A 14,987-nucleotide genomic window follows, 5' to 3' on the forward strand; every position below is an offset into this window, starting at 1 on the left:
GATGATTTTCTCTTTTAATTATTATTATTCTTAAATCACAGGAGCTGCAACAGCGGTTTTTGTATTTTTTAGAAAAGCATAATCGTTATGGAACGGCCTTGTTCTCCTCTGGTTCCAAATTAAGGAGCAGTAGAATAAAAAGCTCAAACCCTGATTGTATGATCAAAACCTGTCACGACAGAGAGGGAGAAGTGAATTAAAACCCCTCCTTTTCTTGGAGAGGGGCCAGTGGGCGTCTCGAGCGGCAGAACCCACCACTGCTGTGGGCAGGACGGGGCTTCGCCCGGTCCCGGGGCTTCCCTGCTGGCTCCCGGCGGGACGGAGGAGGGCGAGGGGGGCGGGCGGGGGGTCCCTGCAGGGCGAGGGAAGGGCTGGGCCGGGGGCTCCGGTCGCCACGCGCCCTGCGCGGCGCCGGCGATCGAGCGTCTGAGGGTGTGGGGGACAGGAAGCAACCACGATTGCATAGAAACTGTACATGTGCCACAGCAAGACAACGGTATCTTACAGGTGTTCTTTATACAGGAGCACTGCTAGAAACAAGCCACTTAGAGTAACTAGAAAAATTAATTTAAAAAGTTCCCGGGAGTGCGTTCTGGCTGCTCCCTGCCTCCGCCCAGGCTCCCGCTCGGAGCGGGGAGAGCGCCCGGCCGTCGCTCGGCGCGTGCGGGCACGCGCCCAGCTCGCCCCTCGCCCTGCAGTGCCCACCTGCACACGTGGCTCCCGGAGAGGGCACACGGGGCCGGGCACCTTGGCGCCAGCTGCAGTGCAAGGCTGGTGAAAGCTTTGCCTCCCTCAGTGTAAGTGCTTGCTCGCTCCCCACAGCCCCCTGACACGGGGCTCCAAATAAACACCATATAAATATATACATACAAGAACCAGCAGCCCATGGGCATGCCCAGTCCTTCCGTGCAGCGATGTGATCCCTCCCTGCGCCAGCCCCCGGGCTGGTTCCACATCCCAGGCAGCAGGAAGCGGAGGGCCCGCCGTGCTCCAGTGCGGGCTCGTGGCAGAGGTGGCGCAGGCCGCCCGCCCGCGCTCCCCTCCGGCCCTCCTGGCAGGACAGGCGCGCCAGAGCTTTGCCGGTTTTGCAGGAAGCGGCACGTCGTCTCTGCGCGCTCAACGCATGTACAAATACTTCAGGAAATTGCAGAAAAAATAGAAGTAGGATGGGCCAAAGGCTGGCTTAATAGAGAAGTGCCTGCTGCTTCCTAACTCCCTCCAGACAGCCCATCCTGCCGCCAGCAGCACCAGAAGACCTGCTCCAGCTCTGRCTCTCCCCCTTAACCTCCCCCATCCATCATTTCTTCCTTTTTCGCCCCCGGGAATGTTCAAGGGACTCTGGCTCACTGTCCCCTTCCTGTTCCTCCAGTTCCTGGCACCTGGCAGAGAGTTTCTTGCGTTTCCTGCGTGCATATGTGTGGCCAGGCAGGTGTTTGTGCACCATGTCGATCAAACACTGTTCTGTCTTCTCCAGGCAGGACAGGACGTGACTCCCATTCTGGTTGTAGCGCTCAGCGTTGGTGAACACTTGTTTCATGTCAGAGAGGAACTCCTGCACCGAGCGGTAGTCGCCACAAGAGCACTTGCTCTGCATAGTCTGGAAGTCCATAGGGTTGCTGATGACCTCAAAGTAATCTTCAGCTTCCTCTGTGGTCACTGGCTCCCTGCCAAACGAAGGGCCACAAAGATAGGAGGAAAATGACAGATAGGCCCTGCCGATGACACAGCTGGGATCTGCACAGAGGTGCAGTTACCTCCCCCCTGCCTTTCTGCAGGGGCAGCAGTGCCAGCCTGCACGCCCGGCAGTGCTGTGACACAAGCAAGTCCCCTGGCAGAGCCCTGGATGGGACGAGGCCGGAGGCCGGGCCACCAGCCCAGCTGGCCCCAAGGCCACCGAGCCGGTCCTGCTGCCGAGGCTGGCACGAGCAGCGGCCCGGCCGCCCGGCTCCGACCCACAGGGCGCTCCGCAGGCCCCGTGGCAGCGCTGGCTGCACCCCCCTCTCTGCAGCCCGCGGCCGCCTCGCTGTGGGCTGCCTTCAAAGAGCTCCCCTTGCCGCGCTCAGCAGAGAACTGAGAGCATGGGGGCTCTASCAGCCAGATTTCAGATTTGCTCCCTTCCTTCCCCTCTGTAACCTGCTTTTGAAGCCCAGGTCTCCTGGCCAGCACGTGGATCCAGCAGGCTCCCAGCATGGCCATCCCACGTCCATATCCACCCAGGGACAGCCCAGCACATGCACAGGAGTTCATCTGCCCTCACCTGAAGGGCCAGCTAAAGCGGTACTTGATCAACTTGCTGAGGATTTCCTCGCATTTCTGTAATTCGAGCGTTTGGCGACGTGCTGTCTTTTTCGTTTGAAGGACCTGGCCACGCAAAGGAGAGATGCTGTTAGAAGAAGGGGAGCTGCTATGGGGGCTCTGTGTTCAGCAAAATTTCGATCTGGTTCCTAGCAGGTCTCTTTTGCAATCCTCTCGCTCACAAGCCGGTGTCTCAAGGGGTGGGGAGAAGTAGCACTGCTGCAACAACAAAGTTTAAGTCTTCCAAACACAGCCCTCTTTTCCAGTAATGAAACAGCAAACTGCTGCGTGCCCTTTAATGGCAACAGCCAAGGCACACCGTGGCAGCTTGATTACAGAGCGGGCACCGTTGAGAGGCGCTGGCAGGAGCGGGTTACCTGCAGCGTGACTTTTCTCCGGGGGCAGCAAGCTTTTCCAATGCAGGTTCCAAGGCAGCATGGTGAGAACAAGCAGCCGAACAGTACGTGGCAGCGAGTGTGCCCATTAAGTGACAGCAAGTGGAGGGAGGCCATTGCCTCTCCCTCCTGAGAGCCCCTGGGGATGGCACGCGAGAGGCGGAGGGAGAAGCGCTTATGYTGACATATCAGCACAGCCTGTTTAGCTCCTAAACGCCAACCAGCTGCTGCTGCCTTGAGGGCTGCTGTCCCGGGGAAGCACAAAGCAGAGCACAGGGTCAGCCGTGGGCCTGGGAATCTGCCGCGCACTCCCCGGAGGGGCATCTGGCCATCCTGAGGCACGTCAGCACCCGTGACACGCCAGGGGACAGCAAGGCTCCACACACAAGTCACTGTTCTGGAGCTGGCTCTGTTCTACTTTTGCCCAGAACCAAGGTGGAAGAGCTCTAGCTCTTTCCCATGTTGGTGTTTTGTCAAAGTTCACAAGCCAACTGCTGCAGGAAAACTTGAATACCCCTCTAAGTTGGCTAAGCCCACGCTGGACTTGCTGATGTCGCTTGCCTCCCATCTGTAACACAGAGCAGCTAAAAGGATGCTGCCGAACCACGAAGCAGCCCACACACCCTACACGAGAAGCACGGACATCGGTCAAGGGCAACCAGGAAAAGTGATAGGATTCAGCAGCCGCACTAGCAGTGCTGGCCGGCAGACACATGGCACATCCAGCAGAAGCTTGTGACGTTGCCCASGGGGCTAGAGGATCCTCATGTATCCCCGTGGTGTGTCCCCCTCCAGGACAAGCAGCACAGAGCGCTGCAGCTCCACCCTGCCTAGCAYGCTCGCACAAGATGACTCTGTTCAGAAGCATAAGGTTTTATTCTTTAAATGTCAAGTGAAACCTAAACCAGCTGAATTATGTCCTGGAGATTGAGGAGGGAGCGTACGGACAACAACTGTCAGAGCATGGCCAAGGCTGGGGGGCAGTGCTCCTGCATTGCTGGCATTCCCTGCCCGTCCAGGACCCCCTCAGCGCCCCACTTCTCTGCAGAGACATATGGCTACTATTTAAAACCCTTTAACAAGCTGCAGGCTGCCTGCTAATCAAGCAGGACAATGTGTGAGAGCGGCTGGGGAAGATGCCTCACATAGCTGAGCTCCGTTTGTGCCGGGCCCTTGAAGATCTGCCTCCTTTGTCAGCCGCGCGGCGCGGCCTTCGCGGCACAACGCGGGGCATCTCCCGGGCCACCTGTTCCGTCTCTAACTCACGACRTGAGCGGGCGGCCTCCGGGGAGCAGTGGGGCTCTTACCAGCTCGTCGATGTCCGCGCCGTTGAGCGGTGTGGCGCGCGGCCGGGGCGCCCGSGCAGAGTGCAGCGCCTGCTTCTTCCCTGGGTGCCTTCCCGGCCGCAAGGAGTACATGGCCGTGTTCTGCTTGCCCCGCGCTGGCTTTCTGGGTCGCACTGAAACAGAGAAGCCGGGGGCTTAGAGGAAGACGTTAACTTGTGAGGGCAAAGCGAGGACAGTTGGCAACGGCACGGATCAAATCCAAGAGGGAGCAGGTAGCAGCAGCCTCACTTCTCCTTACCCAGGCGCGGGAAGGTGACTTGAGCAGCGCTGCCTCGCCAAGGCATTCGAGCTGACTGGAGCAGCACGGCCTGCCACACACGTGCAAGCGGCCACACGCTCCGAGAGTCGAACAGAGGACACAGCCATCCCAGGTGCAACAGCGCAAGCAGAGGCCGCCAGCCCCGTGCCCCACCATGCACCCACAGCTCAGAGAGCCAGCGCACCCAGACGACTGGAGTGACCCGGCTTCTCGTCAGTGCCCTCACTCAGCACATGCTCGCGGCAGCTGCGCTCCTCATACTCTCTTCAGAGGGGATATGTGGGTGAAGATCTCCTGCCCCAAAAAAGGCCCTTGCTGTCTGAACCTTCYGCTACAACCTTCTGATGGCCTACAGCAGCCTGGCACACTGGCACATCCTCTACTCTTGAAGAGATCGAGGGCCTTCCGGCCACTCTGCAGCTACAGAGATTTGTTCGCGCTCTCAGGTAATAAAAAGCCCCTCAGCCTGCAGCCCAGACACAGCAGGACTTGGGAGTGGGCAGAGAAAGTCACGTGAGGACATGATTGTATGTTGAAGGCAACGGCGATGCCCCTTCCACAGGCAGCGGAGGCAGCACYGTGCCGGGCTGGGCTGCCTGCTGCCCGCGTGCTCCTCCGCGCCTTGGGCACGGCTGCCTTCCCGGGCGGCACGCACAGCGCGRGGAGCCGGCAGCCCCACCGCCCTGCACAGCGCAGGGAGCAGAGAGCTACTGCAGCGCGGAGCACTTCTCCATGTGCCACACGTGGAAAACACAGGGATTCTATTTGCCAGCATTGGGGCTGCCACGTTCCGTTTTGCAAAAATGCCTGTAAGCCTCGCACAAGCGTTTTAAACTGATGGAAATTCAAGGGTGCTGATGAACTCTCTTGAGCTTCTCCCAGGAGCCCTGCACTGGGGCCGTGCGCTGGGCTCCCTCGCAGGCTGGCTCCGTCCACGTGGCCACAGGCGCGTAAGCAACACGCGAGCCCCAGCACCCTTTCATTTACGGCCTCTAATCCAGCCYTGTGCCATAAATCATCCTGCCAGGCCCCCCTGCAGGAGGAGCGTGTGTCAGGGCCGGGGGACGTCTGTCTGCTGCCACTCCTGCCCGTGTGTCAAGCGGGTGGCATGTGTTGAATGTTTGACAATCCAACATTCTAGCTTATATCCCTCCGGATAAACGCCGTGAGGATTAATGGGACTTCTCTACTGAAACAAAAGCTTTCCACAACGACCTTTCCACACTAATGCTCTTTAAAACCAGGGGTTGCATTTAGTGCTTTATTTTTAGTGACTAACCCTCTTTCGCTATTGTTTGGAAACCTTGGCTCAGCTCCTGACTTGGCCACACAATATGGGCTGAACACACTCCAAATGTGGACATGGATACGCAGTAGAACGACAAGCAGCATAGACAGCCGGAGTATCAGGGAGCATCCCTGGAACTAGAAAAGACTAGGGGAATTGAGACTGACAGAGAGGTATGGAAACCCTGGAAAGAACATGGGAAAAATCTTTGGGTCTCCATCYTCTCAGTCTCTGAATTCCACCATCTGCCCTGGTAAAGACAGTCTAAAGCTAATTTAATGTCAATCAAGGGCATTTTTGACAGAAAGTAAATGCTGCATGTATGTAAGTTCAAGACTGATCTTCTCTGTGCATTAAGCTACTCCAAATGCGAGAGTCAAATTCCCCTTTAAAAAAAAAAAGCGGWTACCCATCCTAGAAAGTGCTCAAGTACTGTATTTTTGGGTGGAAAAACATCCCCTTTGAGTTCAGAAAATGCTGGTTTATTCCATTCAGCTGCCCCGAATGAGTCAGCTGCGTATTTTGAGAGGTCTCTATGCACACAAGGGTGCTGGCAGTCCCGGTCACATTACACCTTGAGCACTGTGCCCTCCCCTGGGAATGGAAAGGCAGAGCATTAGTTCTGCTAACTGCAAATGCCACTTTCCCCAGTCACTAGAAACTCTCCACTTAAGGGGTTATGGGCTCATGGGAAGGGAAAGAGTGAGRAGAGGAGGTCATGGTTACTTCTGGAGGTTTATCTACTAACAGTGCTTYGTTTACCAAAACCCTCTGAACAGGGACAACCAATTAATGCCGTTCCAYAGCCCTTTCCTGCTGTCCCAGCAGCAGCCCCAGGGTAGTGACTGGTCAGTGAGCAGGAGCTGACTGCAGTTTCAATCTTCGCTAGTGCTGTCTCAGTCAYAAAAGAAAAACATGAAGACAGTTCATTCCAGTTACACAGAGATGTATCACACGACCACGGCAAGCCCTTGAGAAATCTCCCACTGATTCAAAGAAAGAACCTTTTTTTTTGTGAGGAAAAGCACAAGCCTGAATGAGGATCAGTACTCTGGACAGAGAAGCAGAGACTTAATATTTTCTGTTACTTTCTAGCATGGTCAAAGGCTTACATTTCAGTCCGGCAACTTCGTAATCTTCCTCCTCTTCTTCCTCCTCCTCAGCATCTTGTTCATCAGAAGCTTCCTCATCTTCYTCAGTTTCCTCTTCATCAGACTCCTCTGCATAGTTCCTAGAGCAAGGCATGGAAACACATATGCTGTACCAGAGCCTGGGGATCAGACGCCCTGGGAGTTTCTCTGTTCTGTCTGCTCAGAGACTTGCTGACCACCTCACTGTAAAATAAACATTGAGTTTCAAGCTGAAGCCATCTACTTTATTCTATGTTGTGGCTACGGCTAAAAGGACACTTCTCACACCATCATCGGGAATATCTAGTTTGAAAATCCCCAACAGCTGAGCTTGCACAGCAGAAGAGCAATTTTTGCCATTGTAGGCCCCCTGGCTATGTGATAATGCTGACTGCTGCACAATAATTCCTCACCGAGAGGAAGCGGTGGTGTTTTAGGGAGGTCTAAAAGGCTTGGCCCGAGGCATTTCAGAAGAGGGATTTCTCTGTTTCTGTAGGAACGCTTCCCCATTCATCCCCTTCCACTGTCATGCTGCTTTGTGCTGTAGGAAACAGAGCTCATTCAGCATTGTTCAGAACTAAGCTTCTACTTATTACCAAGCAGAGCATCAGTTCAGGCTTATGTACAAATGGCAGAAACCACAAAAATTCCCAGCCCAGGACAGTTCCAATTTTCTGCATGGATCTGTTCCCAAATATAACAGAGTGGGGCAAACAAACCCCAAAGCAGCACATATATACAGAAGGGGACAAGGCAAAGTTGTGGCTGTGCCAATCCTCTGTCTTGGAAAGACACAATCTTGAGCCTAAAGGCAATTAGCCGCAGCCCCTACAGCACCAGAGGCAAGAGAGATCCAACGTCAACACTTCTTTTCCTGCCTCAGCTAGGAAGACGAGAGCACGAGGCAGATAGCAAGACAGGTGSGACCCACCTGATGGCTCCCATCCAGGAGCCGGGCAGCTTGCAGGTGCCTCTGCCACATCAAAGGAGCTGTGATCTCCGGCTAGAACAGCTGCGCTAAAGCCCTGTCATTTCTGTGCAAGCCTCATGAACCCATTTAGCCAGTGCCCAGTAACTAATACTTTTAAGGCCACGCACCACCTGCGTATTACAAGCTACTGCACCTCTTATTGTGCTGCCACTCCAGAAGGGAGGATCTGTTGACTGCTTATGCTTCAGATGCCATCTGATATAGCCTCACCTTGCTGCCAGGCAGGTAGATGGAGCACCGAGCCACAATGAGGAGAGGACCTACATTGTCCAGTGGGAGCAGAAAAATGCAGTTTGCATGCATTTAACTTCCAGCCTGCAATTCGCAACACAGTTTAACCCTCTTGCTGTCAAGATTGCAAATGAATGTGTCCGAGTCCTGCTGCAACTTCCATTCCTCCTCAAATCATGGTCTTTCTGTGCCTTTATAAAGGTTCCTGTCTTGTTAAGGTGCCAATGCCTATCAGGTCTGGATAAGTGCCAGAGTGGTTTCACAGCCTGTTTTCAGTTGTAGCAGAGTCAGGACTAAGCAATAGCCTGTAGTAATATCTGTTTTAACCTGAAGGACACAGTGGGAATTTAACTCGGCAAAATACAGCAAGAGCTGCAGTGCTACCAACTCAACTTAGTGCTCGGTCAAAGAAAACAGCAGTTTTCTTTGTGCCCTTAGTGCCCAGCGCTTTGGGTGATGTTTTGTGTGGAGTTTTCACTGCTGCACTGAAGTTTTTTAATTAAAACGTCTGAAGTTGTCATGGGTCAGTACAACACAGGTGTGCTAACTCACAGCCTGAAAAAATTGCCTTTTCTATTGTTCAAGTGCCGTTGACTTAACTTGGCTATTTCGGTTCTGCAAAAGCAGCTCTGTTTAAGGGTTTTTTGTTTCATTTACGAGTGTATGGTGAGAACTCTGCATCTGCAAGAGCTCAGCAGGAACGGAGGGTCACTCACCTGCCCCGYGAGCTGCGTCTGGCAGTGGAAGGCTGGCACGCTGGGCACTGCCATTCGCCATCTGGTATCTCATAGAGTGCCGGTCTCAGACAAAAGAGGTGGAAGGCTTTGTTACACTCGTCACACAGGATCAGCTTGTCATCCTCACCTAAGAGAGGGTAACTTAGTTGTAATTGAGTGTCTCAACCTGAGAAGCAGAAGCTGCTGCAGCGCTGGGGGTCAGGACAAAGAAGAAGATGATGCAAAGTGCCCTCTGATGGCAGGGCCTCTTCCTTCTCAGTCCTACTACGGCAGTAGAAACAAGTGGCATCTTGAAACTCTACCCACAGCAAAATGCCCAATCCCCAAAGAGAAGTCTGTATCTCTGAAGGGTTTACACTGAGGTTCCACTGAGGCTGGATCCCCAAWGAAGTACATGACAGGAGATGCTGCRCAGAAGTAGCGGGAAGCTACAAATGCAGTTCTTCTGATTCTAGCCTCAAGGTGGCCAACCTGCGCAGCATCCCCCTTCTACTCAACGTAGCAAGCCCCCAGAAAACCGGTATGCAGCAGAGCTAGTCCCTCTGTACTGCTCACTGATGCAGGGAGAAAGGGAAACGGTTCTGAGCCAGCTACTTCATCTATTAAAAGTGCAGAGTTTTCCATCGTGTCTCTGACATGCCATTTTGATAGCTAAGTGAAACTACAATCCATTCGTTTCAGCTGAACTGCCCCTTACATTTGCCTCGTTTACTCTCTTACCAGTATACAAGGAAGTTTTTGCATCTCTTTGGAACATCTCTGAGGCTCTACAGTGAGGAAAAATGTTGCACTAATTCACAATTCAACCTCATTTCTTTAAAGAAGTGAACATCATAGTGTTACGGTAGACCGAAGTGGCCCGGTATTCTCCCAAAAGTCTGTCATCATTTCACATTAGCGTTTCTATGAATGGAAAATGAAACAGAAAAACTCCCCACAATAYGAGGAAGGTTGTGCTACCAAGCTCCTCTCTGGGCTTCCATGCAGAAGTAATGACAGAACAATTACTAAAAGCCTGTGGTTTCTTCTACTTGCCCCTCCACCTATAAGCCTCTAAAAACCTTCATCACAGAGTGCRTGCAAAGAAATGGCCTCTTGCTACTGGCTGGTTACTTCCTCCATCCTACCAGAGCAGCAGCACAGGGCACAGTGCCTCTTTCCTCTGCTCTTGGGGAAAGCTTGTTTCTTCCAGCTCACCAAGCAGTTGTGCCTCAAACCGGCATCATCCCACCWTGCTCTCCCCCTTCTGTCACAGGGTATTAACCTCTCCAACTTCTTCTCCATTCCTTTTGTAAGGGATAGGATTAACTCACAAGATTCAGAGACCTCAAGACAACTCCAATTCAAAAATGCATTCAGGAAAGGGATAGTGGCACAAATGTTCCCAGGAGGATTTGAAGATGACTTGTCCAAGTACCCTAAATGCCCAGGGAACAGCACTTCTGCAACGTTTTGCAAGACCATGAAATGCTTTCCTAAGAACAGTTCATTGCAGTCAAGGCCAAACGCTTCTGAGAGATCAGTGCTGACTGTGTAAATACTGATGCTCAGACCTCAAAATAAAGCCAGAACGACAGATTACAAGGCTGTGTTGCCTAAGCAGGACATGAAGAGGTGACAGTGTCCGAGTGTAACCCAGGCACGGGGCAGGAATGCCTACCTTTCTTGCGACACACTTTGCACCTTGCATTCTCTGCCGACATATCCCACTTGATACAGGCATCCAGCATGCCGAGCAGCACATGCATGCGGGAGAAGGTCTGGGCCTCACGGATTGCTGACTTCCACTTCTCCACGGCTGAAGCAACCTGCAGACAGACCTGAGAGCTTACAATGAGGCACACTGATACAGCTCGACACAGTCTGAAGATGCTTTTATATTATTTAGCTGGGCCCTTAACAACCAATACTCAGCTGCTGCACTTCTTTCCTTCTGTGTAGCTCAGACTTTTTTGTGGTTTACCTTATAACCAGCCTCACTGGAATAGACAGCTTGTTCACTGCAGCTCTTTTGCACTTCATGATCAGGCTGAAACAACCAATGAGAACTGCACTACATTCTTTACTCAGCAAGTCTAACCCAAATAGTTATCAGGCTAAGAAAATACAAGGCAGAGATTTAGCACTGCAAAACGCAGGTTGGAAGCGAAGACGCAGCGGACAGCACCACTTGACTGCGGCTGGTTAGAGCAGCCTGTGCTGCCCTCAAGTGGGTACTGCAGAGACACTCCAGCCACGGGCCACGCTCCAAGCCGTTCACCTGGCAAAGGGCAATGGGCATCGGCTGCAACTAGATTTGACAGGCAAAATAGTTCTGAGTCCCAAATACGAAACAAACTTGAAACATTGAGACATGATGACCTCAACGCGTGTGAAATCCCAGAGTGAGCCGCAAGTGAGGTTTAGAAACGGTAAACCCGAGATGCGCAGGAAGGTGGCTGCTGGAAGCCGAACGGAACAAGCTACACATGAAATCTCCAACCCAGCTCCCGAGGTGGATAAACAAAGTCGCGGTGAATCGGAAATGCCTCAGAACAGAGAAGCAATCCGGGGCCACCGCGTGGGCAATGAAAACATTAATCCTTTGCTTTACAACAATGAGGTGATGGCCTAGACATGACAGCGACATAATAGGACTCAAGTGAATGTTCTTCTACCCCAGGAGAGTGAAAAAACAAACAGTGAAGTGTCAGATGGGAAAAAACTCAACTCTGCAGCTGACAGCGATTCGGGAGCCAAACAAAACCCAGGATTTTTGCAGAGTTGCACATTCCCCTCCCACTGAATTTGAGGAATCGCAGTGTATATTAGATGCTTGGAAAAACACACAGTGTGTGCTACATCCCTGTTGTCAACATCCTTGCCGTCGTTGCTTGCGTGGAATCTGCAGCTGGAGACATCTCCAAGGCAAACGGAAACCTGCATTGCATGTTGTGGCAGCTTACATGGTGTTGGGCTATTTTTTTTTTTTGCAAAACCCTGTGGAGGTGCTTCACATCCTGCATAATTGATTTTCCAAGTAATCGTTCCCTTGCTTTTGCTGGTAACATAACTGGATAACCGCTGGGCCAAGATAAATCTGCAAAAGCTGCTGGCAAAGTTTGCTTAGAATATTTTCTTCTCCTCAAGTCTGTGGAATTTAACAGATTTTTAGCCTTGCTGCCCAAGTATCATAAGACTGTGGCATTTTAGTAACATCACTATCAGGGGAATTCAGATTGCCAAGCAGGCAAAACAGGAGATTGAAAGACGCTACTCAAATACTTTTCTGATTGGAGAAGAGCAATCTAGCAGCGAAAATATAACAAAATAAACCCCAGACATACCAAAGGCGTCAACTCCAATGTGACCGAAAATGCCTGCTTTGGTAAGGAGGGACAAAAGTGAGTTAAGAAGCCTCTCCTCTGGGATCCTAAGAGTAAAGAAATCCCTCTGAATCCCTGAAACTAACTGCTAGGCTGTGAAGSCCCCATCTGCAAGCAGGGACCGGCGCAGTCCGGTGCTGGAAGTGCGGCTGGGGCCCGGGGTGTCCTCCCTGACAAACACCTCTGACCAGCAGCACGGATGGACATCTTGCCCACGCGCTTCCCAGGGCAGAGGGCACACAGCTGTACTGGGATATTCCAGAGCTTTAATYCTGCAAGGATGCATGCTCATAAAAGCAGAGGCGAAAGAAGAGCTTTGAGGAGCAGCCAGATGCCAGGCGTGCAATGCAATCCTTTGCCATTCAGCAGCGTGATCCCCAACGATGCAGCTGAGCCAGCAGAAACCCTGAGTATAGACAATTAGGTCAGCCCGTAGGTGCCTACTAAGCCAGAACTTGTTTCTCTCTGGGAGAATGAGACAGAGCTATACTGCAAGACTGCACATTTGCTGTTCTAGTCTGCAAACAAGCTTAGTGTGTTTTTCCAGTGTGGCTATGCTCTATTTTACCTGCTATGCCCTCTCAGTGCATATCTGACTCTAAAAGACTTCATGATTCTTGGCCTAGGCAGGAAATTTAWTTTCAAAAGCCTGTCAGGTTTTCTCATCAGATAAATATATCTAACATTTGGGCTGCTCTTTCAAGRTCATCTGAAAAGATTTCCCCTTTTGGCAAAAAGAAAGTATATCCTAGATAAACTTAAGTTAAAAAAAAAAAAGTATGTGATTGTAAACATTCTTTGAAGTACTGTGCATGTCTAGGAAACTGAGATAAAGGCAGCACTGCACAAAAAATGCTCCAGAAAAATTCTACTGTCCCCAGTGAGTTTTCAGAGGAAGAAAGGAACAAATTAAGGTGTTTCAGCCACAACGAGCACTTTCAACTACATTAAGGTGGCTTGAAAACAGGATGTCTAAATCTTTCATTTCCACCTCTGATGAGATCAAGGTCATTCAACTTCAACACACGCTGCCGTGAAGTATGTTAGACCGAGCTGGCTTTGCTCTAACGAGTGATGCTCTGYAACCATGCCCCTCTGGAGGAGAAACTAATCAAACACTCACCATCAAAGGTGGCTCAATGTTTCAGGCAGATAAAAGTCTAGTTCTGAAATCTAAGATAGCTTTAGTGTTACTAGGGAAGTAACCAGTGCTTAGATCTGGAGTTTGTACTGCTAAATTGCTACCACTTAGTTACTGTAGTAAAGTGGATATTACTTTTCAAGTGTGAACAGCTACACACCTGCAAGACATACTTCTGAAAGCAAGATAAGATCTGGTGTTGTTGCAGATATATGAAATGTGGTGATTCATAGAAATGTGCTTCTGCCCCAGGGGAAAAAAAAGAAAGAAAGAAAGAAAGAAAGAAAGATTTTTATAGCTTTATTTTCTCCTGACAGCTTTCATGATAAGACAACCTCACATTCCAGCTGGACTACAGACCGGAGCATTCAACATCTATTTTTAAAAGAGCTCATAAAATGTAAGTACAGCAGCACAGATAAGGATTCTGAAAATTTCAAGTGCCTCTAATTATCCTGCTAAGATGGCACTGTCAAGCCTAACAAAGCGTTGATGCTCAAATGACAAGGGTCCAGCCTATGTGGATAAGAGCTTAAGCCCCACCCCAGCCATAGCTTAAGCCCTAAACACAAAACMACCCAAACCCACATCAATCAAGCATCTACTCTTTCTTTACAAAGTTGGGAATTTCAAATGCATCTGTTGATCCAATTCTGGTCTTGCTACTTTTACTGAAGTCGGTGGTCAATCAGGGCAGGGCACTTCGAAGGAAAAGGAAAAAAAWTWAAAAAAAATCATATTATGGGTCACTAACATCCTGTTCCACACGGCATACACAAGCCACTCTAAGCATCAATGCTGCTCTTCGGATGAAGCACTGGMGCAACTCAGTGGCCTGCAGGACCCTACCAGAAACCCAAGCTTTGATCTGGGAGGCTCTGTCTGTTCCCCTCTCAAAGCTTTGCTACCGCAGGAGCAAACTGCTCCAACGTTCAGACAAGCTCTACGCAACCCACACTTTAACATCCTCTGTGGCTGGTGCTATCCCAACAATTTCTGTCCTCCAGCACATTGCCTCTCTTTAKCTGAATCTGACTTCCTTACAGTACCCAAAATGTTTACATGTTCCTCTTTTTCTTTATGGATAAAACGCGGTAAGAATAATTTGTCATTTATTCTACTAGCCAGCCTTCTCTCATGGATATATTTTCTTCTGTTAAGCTCTCTAAAAACATTCCCTATAAAAAGCTTTTGTTCAAGTATCCAACTTGTGTAAGGAACTGTGCAAAATTAAATACATCACCTTACTTCCTGTCTAGAGACAAAAATCAACCAAAACTCCATAGCACTATTTTTATTTTGATACCATCTTTATGCTTCAAAATAACTGTAGAACATCTGGTCCCATATCCCCAAACTGACTGCATTCAAAACCTGAAATGGGGAGAAACTATGTAGGATTTAGTACTAGACGCAACATGCCATCCCAGCCCAAAGAACAGTTATAATATAGAGTTAAAATGGAGCTCTGAAGACCAATACCTTAGCTTCTTCTGCCATTTTCTTCTCTTCATCTACCTCCTCAGTCTTGGCAATGCAGTCCTCTCCTTGATGTTTCCTTCTCTTCTGCTTGGGGGCCATGAAGCCTTGCAGAAACTTCTTAATAACACCAGCTTGCAGTGTAACCACACACTCTCCAAAATCCTTCAGGCTCTCCAGCGAGTATATCTGTTAGAAAGAGAATATGACCATGTAACAGCTGAATATTGTCTTTTACTCTGTTTCAGGTAAGTCTGTCCTGGCAGATGGATACTTTTCATGCTTAATGATTATTGATATCCACCATATTCCATGTACAGTTACAGATTC

At 50.5% G+C, this 14,987-nt stretch overlaps 1 protein-coding gene across 1 annotated transcript in view; it reads right to left on the reverse strand.

The window, feature by feature from the left end:
* Nucleotides 1-673: 673 nt before the first annotated feature.
* BAZ1B (bromodomain adjacent to zinc finger domain 1B) overlaps nt 674-14,987 on the reverse strand; it is a 43,973-nt gene continuing 29,659 nt past the window's right edge. Inside the window, exons 12-18 of the mRNA XM_026050127.1 lie at nt 14,661-14,846; nt 10,333-10,480; nt 8,652-8,799; nt 6,696-6,814; nt 3,998-4,149; nt 2,258-2,361; nt 674-1,664 (exon numbers count right to left, since the gene is read on the reverse strand). Of these exons, the coding sequence (XP_025905912.1) occupies nt 1,298-1,664; nt 2,258-2,361; nt 3,998-4,149; nt 6,696-6,814; nt 8,652-8,799; nt 10,333-10,480; nt 14,661-14,846 (1,224 nt within the window). The 3' untranslated portion in view covers nt 674-1,297. The remainder of the gene's footprint in view (nt 1,665-2,257; nt 2,362-3,997; nt 4,150-6,695; nt 6,815-8,651; nt 8,800-10,332; nt 10,481-14,660; nt 14,847-14,987) is intronic.

The sequence above is a fragment of the Nothoprocta perdicaria genome, unplaced genomic scaffold (genome assembly GCF_003342845.1).
Source record: "Nothoprocta perdicaria isolate Ctin4 unplaced genomic scaffold, notPer1 scaffold_66, whole genome shotgun sequence".
Taxonomy (NCBI): domain Eukaryota; kingdom Metazoa; phylum Chordata; class Aves; order Tinamiformes; family Tinamidae; genus Nothoprocta; species Nothoprocta perdicaria.